Source organism: Takifugu rubripes, chromosome 19 (genome assembly GCF_901000725.2).
Source record: "Takifugu rubripes chromosome 19, fTakRub1.2, whole genome shotgun sequence".
NCBI lineage: Eukaryota > Metazoa > Chordata > Actinopteri > Tetraodontiformes > Tetraodontidae > Takifugu > Takifugu rubripes.
The window spans coordinates 3,718,908-3,732,208 of NC_042303.1; the positions used below are offsets into that span (position 1 = coordinate 3,718,908).

Here is a 13,301-nt window from a genome sequence, read left to right on the forward strand (position 1 = left end):
CACTCTATTCCCCAGCCCTCCTTTGGGAACTGTCATAAGCCTTGCAAAGTGAAAGATTCCTTTCTCTGCTCCTTCCATCCATGTTTCATCCTCCCTTCTGTACCTCCTTTGATCTTTCCCCAGTGATGACCACGTCTGTCACACCTAATCTCTTCTCCCCCTGTCTACTACCTTTTCTCTTGTGCTCATTTAATCTATGCATCTGTGCATGTGCCCCCAAGTGTGTGTGTTCTCATCCTGAGTGAGGATCTTTTTGGAATGTGAGGTTTGAACTTTGTCTGGTCCTCACTGCTTCAACAGGCTAAGACATGATTTTGAGTTGTGATTTTGAATTGGATTTAGCTGAAAGGTAAGAGGTCAGGAAATACTGCATCTCAGTGAGAGTCCAAATAAAAATAGAGGCACAGAGAAAAGAAAGAACAATGGGGGAGGGATACCAGCATCACACTAATTTCAGTCAGACGGGCTCGGCAACAGCATACAAATGCACAAGATGTAGGACATCTGCAAAGAAGACAAAGCAGCAAGGGACGTTATGCCAATCCTTACGATGTTTCAAAGGAAGGGTTTTGTAAGAAGCAATAACCATGCCCACTAAAAGGGGACTCATTCCACACATGAGTTTGATAAGTTGCAGCACAGTGACTTACAAACAGGTCTGTTGCTGCTGATAGTGAAGAATGGCTAAAATGGGCTCTATTGTTTGCTGCAAGCATGGAAGAGAAGCTCAAATCGCACCAAATCAAGAGTCCTGCTTCGGTCTCCATAATTTGTAAAAAGCTTTCATCTGGAATTGGTCAGTTCGTGGACTCATTGCCTTTACGTTTCCTCTTTGATTTTAAAAGTATGCCCAGCCACACATTAACTTAGATGTGTTGTCTTAACGAATGGCTTTGACAGTATCCGCCTTTTTCAACTGGAGGACAGATACATGCAGTCTACAGTGCAGTCAAATGGAATAGAAGGCCATGTTTTTCATTTTACCGATCCAAGAAAAGAAAGTCTGCAGCCGTCTGCAGGGAGAGGTGAAGGGAGTGATCCACAATCACCCAGACAAGCACAAAATTCCACTCTGCACTTAAAAGGGAAAATATGCATGTGTTTGATGTTTGATGTGACAGATCATACCTGGCTTGCACTTTCTTCTCCATGCAGCGCTGGTGCTGGAAGGACAGGCTGCTTCATTGCAGTTGACTTTCTCCTGGACATGGCGGAGAACGAAGGAGTGGTGGATATTTTCAACTGCATCAGAGAGCTGAGGTCTCAACGCGTCAACATGGTCCAGACCGAGGTTGGTCTCTATTCTGATTTATTTGTTTCTATGTAAGGCCTTCCTCTGAGTACCTTTGGTTATTCTGAAGAAAATCTTGCCAATTAAAAGAACTTCAGTGGAAATAATGAAAACTGACTTTTAGAAGTACCTCTTCGAGGAAAGTCAGACACACTAATGATTACAGTGTTTGCAAGCTCCGTCACTGGATTAATAGCATGTATCACATGCAAGAATGGGCACGTGTGGAGTTGAAAGTAAGGCTTTTGAATATATGCGGCAGCAATTTGTGTCAGTGTCAGAGCTGCCTGATGCCACTATAATCCTTCCCTTTACAACACAAAGCAATTAATCTTTTAAAAGGCAGAGATGAAAGGTGTGTGTGTGTGTGCGTGTCTGTCTGAGTGTGGGTGTGTGTATGTGCATGTGGGAAGGGGGGATGCTTTTACATGTGTTCGATTAAAAAGGTAATGTCTTTCCAGCCCTACAAAAATGTAGCGCTGGAAGTCTCCCCCAGCTCCAAGGGCAGTATCGAATATTCAACAAGTAGTGAGCACATCACAAAAACTTGCAATTCAGAGACTGAATGAGACAAAAGAAGAAATTGTGGAAAGAAATATTTTTTTTTAAAAATTGCAGCTGAGGCTCCAATGTTGCTATTTAATGAACATGGAAAACAGCGGTTTCATTTGCTTTTTATTCATTTGCTGCCTTTCAAAAGAGAAGTTGTTCACGTGTCAATCAGCCTTTATTGCGTTTGCATCTGCACTTACATGTTCTCAGCATACAGCTACATTAGAGTCGACATACTGAGCAAAGTTTAGCCTTTCAGAATGTTTTTTACATGTAGAAAACATATTTAAATATGAAATAACATTGACCAAAGCAGTAGCAAAAAAACCCTAGAAATAGTAACTAAAGTAGTAACTGAAGTAAGTAACTGATAAAACAGTAGATTGATGATCTTCAAATTAGTTAGAACTAAATTTTCCTTTTAACAACTAATGTAGGTCTTTCCAAAACTGCTGCAGTTTCCTTCAGCCATAACTTTGCTGAGGGCAATTGTATATTTTTCCTGAAAAGAACAAACAATCTTCTAGCTTGGAGCCCAAAATCAAATTAAAATCCACAATATTCCACATTTTTACCCGTTCACAGTTTGCCAGAATGAGCATTCCCATCACAATGGAACAGTGTTCCTTTTACTTCTAAATACTTACACCAAAAATCTGGAATATTAGGATGGATTTGATTTCCCTGCGGTGGTATCACTTCCCATTAACCACTTATACTGAAGCTATTTCAAGTTTGTAAGTTTTGCATTTTGCTAGTCACGTCCCAGATTTCCTCAAGTATATCCTCTCCAATATCCGCTTCTAATACTTCCAATCTGTCTTTAGATGATTCATTTTCATGAGACATCAAAGTACCATTTAGCCTGATTGGTCATATTAGCAAAGGAGACTCTAATATTAGCATTTTTTGATGAGATAAAATGTTTGAGTTGTAAATAGTTAAAAAAAAAGAAAAGAAATGAGCATATTGATATACCTGATACCTTAAATATTTGCTGAAAGGATAGCAGTCACTTCAGTGGTCCTTTCCTATTCTGCCAAGGGGATGGGATTGTGGTTTTCCACAGACTGGTTGGCCCTTACGTCGCTTCCGCCCAGCAGGGGTAATTCTCTCTGTCTCTCTGTGCTGCACCATCGATTTTTGAGAAAATCTCAGTGTTTTAGGTGCGCCTTATAGTCGTGAAAATACGGTAATCATTACACCAAGGGGCAGATTTAAATATGCATTTAAATATTACAAACATACACACACCAGATCTATAGCTCCAGATGCACAAGCCTTGTTGGGTTGAGCACTATGAGTTGAGTTGAGTTGAGTTGAGTGGCTTTAAGATAAAAATGCTGGTCAAAATCACTGCTACTTTGTTTTTATGGAGAGGACAAATCATCAAAAGAATCCTTGTCCAAATGAGAAACTTATAATTAGTGCGGCTATGCCTCCATTCAGCTCTATAAGCTGCGTAAGCTAGCAAAAAAGCCAGTGTAAAAGCAGACAGAACTGAAAAACTGATTGTTGCTCTTCTGTCAACAATGCTAACCAATAGTTTGTGCTACTGTTCCAGGAACAGTATGTGTTTGTTCATGATGCTATCTTGGAGGCATGTCTGTGTGGGAATACAGCCATTCCAGTGTGTGAGTTCAGAGCCATTTACTACGACATCAGCAGACTGGACCCTCAAACCAACTCCAGCCAAATTAAAGATGAATTCCAGGTAAGCACACACACACACGCACGCACGCACGCAAACACACACACATGCACGCACAGATGTCTGCATACTCCTAATGCTTTTTGTTTTATCCGTTTCCTGGGTATTATCTGGGATTAGGTTGATACATTGGAGACTGAAACCATGAAAGAAAGTTTAAAGCCAACATTTTCTCTGTGTCCATTATCCCAGAATGCACTCATGTACGCACTCTATCAAAATTCCGTTGGATCAGTCCCAGTAAAGGACAATATATTTTCTTTCCTATCAGACTCTGAACATCGTGACCCCTAGAGTCCTTCCAGAGGACTGCAGTGTAGGGTTGTTGCCCAGGAACCATGACAAGAATCGTAGCTTGGATGGTCTGCCAGCAGACCGATGCCTACCTTTCCTGATATCTGTGGATGGTGATCGCTCTAATTACATCAATGCTGCATTAATGGATGTAGGTGCATTTGGAAGTGAACAGGCCAGTTTCCAGAGATTTTCAGAAAAAAACTCTTTTTTACCTTTGCTCTTTATATTTTGTGCAAACATGGTTATTTATTTATGATTCTGTCTACACCCAGAGCCACAAACAGCCAGCGGCCTTCATTGTTACCCAGCATCCATTGCCAAACACCATGGGTGACTTCTGGAGGCTGGTGTTCGATTACAACTGCTCATCCATAGTGATGCTCAATGAGATAGATGCGAAGCAGGTAAGTGCAAACATGCACTCACATCTTTTCTCCCCATTTTCCTCCATGTGCTGTTTCTTATAGTTTTTGTCCATGATTGAAATGGTGTTTTTTCTGATTAGCATTCTTTTGCAAATCAGGCCCACTTCTGTCTCCTACTCTCCTTTATTTGTAGTTATGTATGCAGTACTGGCCTGAGAAGAGTTCCTGCCGTTATGGACCCATTCAGGTGGATTTAATATCAGCAGACATTGATGAGAACATCATCAACCGAATCTTCAGGATCTGCAACATGGCACGGGTAATGACCAACTTTTTGGACCTTTCTCTTGAGGGTAGATGTTTTACTAATTAATTTAAGAAGAAAATCATCACATAAAAAGCATCAAGACCAGATAAGAATGCCATAAATGTCAGGAGTAACTGTGACAGCTAACTGTTACGACTCAGGTTTTAGCTCCTAGTGCTATTATTGCACTAGTTTAGGGACACGGAGCACCAAATAGCTCCCAAAGCTCCATTTTGGTGTATAAATGTACTTGATTCGAACATGCAATGTGTTAGGTCAACACTCTCACTCTCGCGTGTAATTGGCTGAAAAGCAGAAACGCCCATTTACTATCTGACTGAAGGAAAAGGGCAAATGGTATCAAATGCTTTGATTTTCACACCTTTTCCATTTGTGATTTCTTTTCAAATCACTCCTTTCCTCCTTCAAGCCTCTTCTTGTTCCTCCTCCTCATCTTATTTTCTCACCCATCCATGACGGTATGCCTACTCTCATCCTCTGGCTCATATAGTGCTGAGTGAACCCCTCACCACCTCATCCTCCATATCTAGGTTGTCTCTCAAAAACATCAGCAGTGTACCGTGAAATGGCCAATATCATCGTCATAGCCGCAACCCCGCTGAATCTGTACTGGAAACCACTCAGAGCTCCATCGAAGGAGATGGAGCACCAGATAGAAGGCAGTATTTAGATAGGGGACATTAATGTGATCCAAGGGGGAGAAAAAAATGCAAGTTAGAAAAGGAAATTATGAGTAACTCAGTATCAGTGTGGCAGCCTTTCTGAGGACCAATGGCTGGAGACGTTTCTCTGCCAGTTCACATGTTAATCAGCATGTTTTCCAGCTTGCTGAACTTAGCAAGGTCTGAAGATTGTTATTACTTGCCCGTCTCACATATAGGGGGCCAGAACACTGACTAGACTAAGTCCAGTTGAAGCAGAGACCTTATTTGGAGATAAGAAGACAAAAGTCTGAGCAGCAGGCTTTGGTGTAACAAGGCAGATTATACTGCATCCTTCACTTTAGAATTACAACAGGAACAATTGATAATAACTGAGTTCTTATACAGTCACCTGTGTCTCAGCCTCAGGATGGTTACCGTGTGGTGAAGCACTTTCATTTCATTGGCTGGCCAGCCCAGAGAGACACGCCTCTGTCCAAGCGCTCCATCCTCCAGCTGGTGCAGAGGTTGGCTAAGTGGCAGAAGCAGTATGATGGGGGAGATGGGAGGACTGTGGTCCACTGCCTGTGAGTTGAACACTAGCATGCACACAAACACTGCAGTTTGTTTGAAAGAATCACATGACAGCTTAATTTGTATCCATGATGTGTTTTAATAGGCATCTTATTTAAACCTTGAACATGATTAGAGAAGATTGTAACATGTTGTTTTGGATAAATTACATTCACCCAAACATCCCCCAGCTTATTTCTGGGTTTTAACAGGACCAAAAAGCAGGCAAGAACGCAGTGATGAAAAGTCCAAGAATAGGTTTTATTTAACCAACACAAAAACAGCAGTCCTCCTGGACTGCAGGGAAGCACAAGTTCAAACCTCTGGTGCACACAGAGAGCTCCAGCGCAGAGCCAACACAAGAGTCAGATTCTGCTCGTTTCAGAAGTCCAGCCGGACGGCATGAAGACCTCAAACAGGCAGGGGAACACCAAAGACAAAAGACCAAAATCACCAAAATATTCAAAATCCAACAAAGTCACCAAAAACGCCAAATACACCAAAATACTCCGACACTATTAGGCAGGAGTTTAGTCCTTAAATAGGCGGCTAGATTGCTGAATGACTGCAGGTGCGTCAGCCTGTGGCAGGCGCATGGCTCCACCCTGCCCCCTGCAGGAAAAACCAAACAACCCGGAATCCTGGACCACAACAAGTTCAAGTTAGACATCGTCCGAGAATTGCCTACACCCGACATTTAAGGCCAAAGTCAAATGTCATTCCTGTAGGATTATGTTATTTGGTTGAGCACTTTCATTTTATACAGAAATATGTGATTTTATTCAAGAAAACAATTTCTCTTTGATTCCATTGATTGTTTTTAATTTCAAACCATTGAAAGACAAGAACATCAAGTATCTTCTTCAGACACAAACACACACACACACACACACACACACACACACAAACACAATCTCAGACACACACAATAGTCTAATTTGGCATTGATTTCTTTCTATTTTCTTTGTCAGTTTTCAAAAAACCTATGTGTGTTAAAAAGAAACACAAATAATTCTTGATACAATAATAAATAATTCTGGTCCAGCTTGACTTTGTGAGTAAAAGCATTTAACATACAGTAAATTCCTCTAAAACCTTTTTTTGCTTTTGTCGATGTGACTACACTCAGAAAACCCTCTGAGGAAGACCACTGTAGTCATTAATCATCTCCAGGTATTGATTTCACATGTGTTGGATTTGACAAATGATGCTGGAAATATGACTTTAGTTTCTTTTTTCTTCTATTTTCCTCCTCAATACTGATAATGATGGCTTAAGTTCACCCCAGAATTAGCCCAATATGCACTGTAGATATCCACCTTCCAGAGGAAATTCAAGAGCAACAGATCTTTAGAATATATGCAATCACTCTAAATTAAATTAAATTATTCAGTAAATTCACTCTAGAATTCGTTTTTGTTGTTAATGTGGAGGTTCAGTACAATCACACACACGCATCAGTGTTAAGAATGAAAAATCCTTTTAACTGAAATTATTTCAGTTGACAGGAGAGCCCAGAGTTGTCATTTTGGAGGTCTAACAACATACAACAGCATATACAGTATGATTACGTGTGTAAACGGGCCGTCCGCTCCCTGTACGATCGGTGTCAGAGTTTGGTCCGCATTGCTGGCAGTAAGTCGAACTCATTTCCAGTGAGGGTTGGTCTCCGCCAGGGCTGCCCTTTGTCACCGATTCTGTTCATAATTTTTATGGACAGAATTTCTAGGTGCAGTCATGGTGTTAAGGGGGTCCGGTTTGGTGACCTCAGGCTCGGGTCTCTGCTTTTTGCAGATGATGTGGTCCTGTTGGCGTCATCGGCCCGTGATCTCCAACGATCACTGGATCGGTTCGCCGCCGCGTGTGAAGCGGCTGGGTTGAAAATCAGCACCTCCAAATCCGAGGCCATGGTTATCAACCGGAAAAAGGTGGAGTGCCTTCTCCGGGTCAAGAATGAGATCCTGCCCCAAGTGGAGGAGTTCAAGTACTTCGGGGTCTTGTTCACGAGTGAGGGAAGAATGGAGCAGGAGGTCAACAGGCGGATCGGTGCGGCGTTCGCAGTAATGCGGAGTCTGCACCAGTCCGTAGTGGTGAAGAGAGAGCTGAGCCAAAAAACGAAGCTCTCAATTTACCGGTCGATCTTCGTTCCTACCCTCACCTATGGTCATGAGCTTTGGGTGATGACCGAAAGAACAAGATCACGGGTACAAGCGGCCGAAATGAGCTTCCTCTGTACGGTGGCTGGGCTCTCCCTTAGAGATAGGGTGAGAAGCTTTGCCATCCGGGAGGAGCTCGGAGTAGAGCCGCTGCTCCTCCGAATTGAGAGGAGCCAGATGAGGTGGCTTGGGCATCGGGTTAGGATGCCCCCTGGACGCCTCCCTGGTGAGGTGTTCAGGGCATGTCCCTCCGGTAGGAGACCACCGGGAAGACCCGGGACACTTTGGAGAGACTATGTCTCTCGACTGGCCTGGGAACGCCTGGGGATCCCTCCGGATGAGCTGGAAGAGGTAGCAGGGGAGAGGGAAGTCTGGGCTTCTCTTCTTAGGCTGTTCCCCTCGCAACCCGACCCTGGATAAGCGGTAGAGGATGGATGGATGGATGGATGGAACATTCCTAGAACTAGACAAATGAAGTAATCTGAAATGGATGCTTTCATCTTGCAGGTTATTTAAACCCATGGTGCAACAATGAAAATCGATCTGGATGCAATTTCCACACTAATACTAATCTGATAAGTGGGCGTCATGATGACGCTGTTAGTATTAAAATCCCTACCCATCACTGAGCACAACCTCAAAATTAAATATACACAATAAAATCATAACCAGCAACTTTTATTTGGAAGAACTTTGCTTCTTCTCCTCCTGCCATTTTTCTGATGTTGTGTGATGTGTTGATGCACTGTTCTCTTCACAGGACCGGCGGAGGGCGTTCTGGAACTTTCTGTGCCATCTGCAGCATCAGTGAGATGATAAAGCAGCAGAACATCATTGATGTTTTCCACACCGTCAAAACCCTCAGAAATAACAAGACTAATATGGTGGAGACAGTGGTGAGACTCAAGCACAGCCTGTAGGCTCATCTTTGTCAAGTTTTGTAAACGGATAGATGTAAAACAGAGATGCTTTGGTCAGAGCGCCAACATCAACGTCAACTTTAAGAATGTTATCATGCTACTACTGTAATTTAATTGGAGTGGGAGCAGTACATAAAATAATCACTGTCATAATGAAAAAGAAAAATCATCTCCAAATGTCCTGACAGGACAGCGATGGTGAACAAACAGTGCACAGATGTAACCTATCTGTGTTGCTAGACACAGAGATTATATCAAGAGTTTGAGGGGTTCATCATGTCAGTAAAGGAATGATGTTTGCCTTCTTACTTTTGCTTCCTCTTCTTCTTCCACAGGAGCAGTACAAGTTCTGCTATGAGGTGGCTTTGGAGGAGCTCAATTCCTTCTGAGCAGTTAAAGCCTGTCGTTGGGCCGCCGTTAGTTGTGACGCAATATGCTAAGTGGCTCTGTTAGTGCCTGTATGTGCTGCAGCAGTCTGTGCGCTTGGTTCTCAGAGGTCATGCCTACCATATTTTACTTTTCACACACGCACACACACACACACACACACACACACACACACACACGCACACACAGACACACACACACACACACAGAAAACACCGTTTCAATGACTGAGAACTTTACCTGCTAATACAAAGAAAAAAGATAATGTTTCGAACTGTGGCACTTTTTTCCTGCTGTATCTCTGTTTGGTCTTCTGTGACTATGATGTGACTATTGTTCCGTGACCTTTCTGGATATGCTTTCTGCCTTGAATGTTGTCTCCCTCTGAAATCTGGATATAATCTGGGCATGCTGAAGGGACCTTTCACACTTTCAACTGAGAGTTTTAGACTTCACTCTCATATGTGGTTGTAATTCAGGTAGATACGTACTTAACTTTATTTTACTTAACTTTAAGTAAGGCATTCCTCATGGCTCTGTTGGGAGAGCTCTCTGCATTTCCACGGTGACCTCCAATCAAAGACTGGCCCCAGAATTTTTTTTTCTAAAATTCAGCTTCTACCTTTTAAAACAGTTGTTACAGGTTAGGACATTTGAGGTCTCTCTCACCATCCTAGAAATGTAACTTGGGCGAGTGGTTCTGTGATAGCAAAAGCAGTAAAAAAGTAATGAGTGGAGGTGAACACCTCTTGTGAATGGCCCACAACTGGAATATTTCAAAACATCAATCTACAGTCACAAAGCAGCCATTTAGAGATAGCCTTGGCCTGTTGAGTGCAGCTATGTGAAAGGGGGTAATTATTACATTTACCATATTGGAGGAACACCAAATAATTGGTGTTGCTAATGTTATTCACAAAGTGCTGCTACTGGTAAAAGAAAAATATTGACTCACAGCACATTCTAGGCACTGCTGTGTTCTGTACTCAGTAGGGGAGATTATACAATTCAAAGGTTTTTTTTAAAAATTTCTACCACTCCAGAGAAGCAGAGGTAAGACATTATGAAGCAGGCAGAAAGCAGATCCAATGCCTTCACGTGTGTAGCCTTTGTGTTTAAAGTGAGGTGCAGCAGCAGATAAGCAGGCAGGTCAGAGCAGCATCAAGTGACAATGCCTTTGAGATAAGCTGATTTGAGCTTTATCTTTCCTATCAGATCTCAAGTGACAATGCCTTTGAGATAAGCTGATTTGAGCTTTATCTTTCCTATCAGAACCTACTGCATTTCTTTACAGCAGATGCTTCTCGACTGTGTCATTTTAAAGCGTAATCATAGATGAAAGTAAAAAGCTTGCTTTTGTGTGTACAGTGGGGTCTGGTGACGCAGTGATCAGTTGACTTATGTCAAGTCCTTCTTGTGTAAAGCTTTCAGTGTGCATCCACGATGAGTGTAAATATGAAAACAAACAACAACCACGAACCACCAGAAATATTTCAGCTATCACCAGAGTATACAGGCATTCTGCTCTTTATCATTTACAACAGACGCCAAGTTGTCTGTATGTAAAAATGTCCATTTAGACATTATTTTTGTAATAGACAAATCAATGTATTTTGGTAAATGTAACTGGTAACTATGAAGCAATTTGTTCCAGAGAGGTTAATGGATTAAATCTATGATGCCAGCGTTGATTAAATCATTCATATGGTTAAACCATCTGCTTTGATTTGAAGCTGAATGAAGAAACAGAATCAAGTGTTGACCCTCAGAACTGCCAGCTCCATGGTCTGGCATGGGTGGAGCAAAGAGTAGCTTAAATCAGTGTTCTATGCAGTTTCAGAAAGATAATGCTTGAGCCCGAGTCAGATCCTGTGGTGGACTTCAACATACTGTAGCAGGGGAGTCTTTTCAGTTGGATCGCACCTTTATCAAATTTCATGCAGAATGACAGACTCAGATTAGCTTTGCCTTTAGCCACCAGGAGAAAAACCAGGTGAAAGACCAGGTTTGACAAACCTGGACACCTCACAGGAAAATGTGCTGCACAGAGGGTCATTACAGTGAAGCATCTCACCCACAGCGTTCCTGCTTTTAATCAGACTATTGGATGTAAACTCCCTACTGTCCCTTTAAATCAAGTTTTTAATTCAAACAATTATGTTCTTTTTTTCTTTGAGTCAAGAGACTGTGATCTAATATTGATGCATTACTTATGAACATGTGGGGTTCGGGTGATCAGATGGAGATTAAAAATAATAAAAGGCTTCATCTAAACACTAATGCAAATAATATACAAATAAAGCTATTTTTTTAATTTGCCTGTGGGACTACAAAGATATGGTGTATTTTAACAGGATGATGGTGGATCTGTGGCCAGGAGTATTGCTCGCGGCCAGACCACAACAATTGGACCTATTGAGACAAAGATGTTTCGATAACATATAATAAAAACACAAACTATGCCTCAGATATCTTTATGACTATTTTTAAAACGAGTTAATGTTCTTGGCTTGCTTCATGGATGTTCATCTGGATTATATATATATATATATTTATATATATATATATATATATATATATGGTCGTTTTTGTTTTGCTTTTTTGTATATTTTTGTATATTTATTTGGTCTAAATGTTATTTTGCTGATTATTGTTCCTTTTGTGTCAAAGCTGTGAATTAGAAGTGTGATTCAGTCGCCAATTTATCTGTTTATCTGTTTAATTGTTTAACATGTTGTTACATGGAATAAAGGGACCAAAATATTGAATCCACTCTCATTTCTTTTAAAGGCATTTAATTATGATATATTTTCAATAGAGTGAAGACACACGCTCAGTAATTAAATTCAACACAATAAAACATTTCTGTGAAAATTAAACTGTTCTTGTGTATAACAGATATATTAGGAGCCCAACAGTCTTGTTCTGCCTACATCTGCCTACAGGTTAACCCACCAACTAAATTGGGCTGTCCAATTGCCTGAGCTGTCCAATTGCCTTTTAAAGGCAATGCCAGATGGCTTTTGAGTTGATCGTTTCATGACACAGAAGTACATTTTGCAGATTAAAAAGCAAAATAAAGCTAGGGAGTCTCTGTGGCGAGTTTACTGATAATAAAATGGAATCAAGGGATTTGACGGTGTCTATTAGGGACATCAGCCACATGTTGTTTCCCACTCTAGAGTGTCAAACTTGAACTGTAATGTGTCATCATTCCACTCTGTAAGTCATAATCTTTAGCATATTAAATTAACTCAGCAGAGTCATTAGGAAAAGTGCCCTTTATGGACACTTGTATCCAGAAAACTCCTGCTCCTCAGACAAACCATCGTAGTTGTCAGGACTTGCTTCTGCTTTACCTGCATTATGTTTTTGCCCCTACAGGGAACATGAAATTCATAAAACTAAATTAACAGACGCAACATGTAAAACATGGAGAGAACTGACCAAGTGGTTACAAGAACATACCTAAGGTGTTGTTCAGGAGTGGGAATATAAAATTTGAACTGAGGACAACAATCCAATTTCATTTGGTACAATTGTTCTTACGTGATCTGATTTTTGGGGAAGCATTACATTCATTACAGGACAATGGCCCACTATTCAGAGGGAACCGGACCATTTTGTGACTCCTGCATCTGGAGAAAACACACAACCTTGCTGTATCTAATCAATCATAGTCATGAGGAATGCTCCACGCCAATGGCCTCATCCTTTATTTAGCTGATTCCCAAGGAGCTCATAAATATGCAAGAGTGTTGGATTAGCATAGGCACCAAGGACAGGGCCTGTACCTTGGCATTATGATGATCAATCAGAAACACTAAAGGGCTCCTCAGAGGGAAGCTGTCTGTCAGCTTGACTTTGGGCTGAGCTGAATTGCACTCACCCATAAAAACACCATGTTCAAAGCATACATTAGGTGCAGACACAGGCAGCATGTGATGTCTGAAGAAAGTGTGCCTATGGGCACAAATGCATACACAAACAGCACACACAGCATCAGTGTAGATACCTGCAAATGCAGACATGCCTGCATAAAAGCTTACCTTGTCAAAACATACAAGCAGGCAGACAGTT

At 41.4% G+C, this 13,301-nt stretch overlaps 1 protein-coding gene across 7 annotated transcripts in view; it reads left to right on the forward strand.

The window, feature by feature from the left end:
• ptprt (protein tyrosine phosphatase receptor type T) overlaps nucleotides 1-11,968 on the forward strand; it is a 128,351-nt gene extending 116,383 nt beyond the window's left edge. For 6 of the 7 annotated variants that reach the window (XM_029827079.1, XM_029827083.1, XM_029827080.1 and 3 more), the window contains 8 exons: nucleotides 1,156-1,291; nucleotides 3,408-3,557; nucleotides 3,826-3,999; nucleotides 4,124-4,255; nucleotides 4,410-4,535; nucleotides 5,609-5,772; nucleotides 8,675-8,810; nucleotides 9,170-11,968. In XM_029827079.1, the coding sequence (XP_029682939.1) occupies nucleotides 1,156-1,291; nucleotides 3,408-3,557; nucleotides 3,826-3,999; nucleotides 4,124-4,255; nucleotides 4,410-4,535; nucleotides 5,609-5,772; nucleotides 8,675-8,810; nucleotides 9,170-9,223 (1,072 nt within the window). In that variant the 3' untranslated portion in view covers nucleotides 9,224-11,968. The remainder of the gene's footprint in view (nucleotides 1-1,155; nucleotides 1,292-3,407; nucleotides 3,558-3,825; nucleotides 4,000-4,123; nucleotides 4,256-4,409; nucleotides 4,536-5,608; nucleotides 5,773-8,674; nucleotides 8,811-9,169) is intronic. The other variant, XM_029827085.1, reaches the window with a different exon arrangement.
• Nucleotides 11,969-13,301: the final 1,333 nt, after the last annotated feature.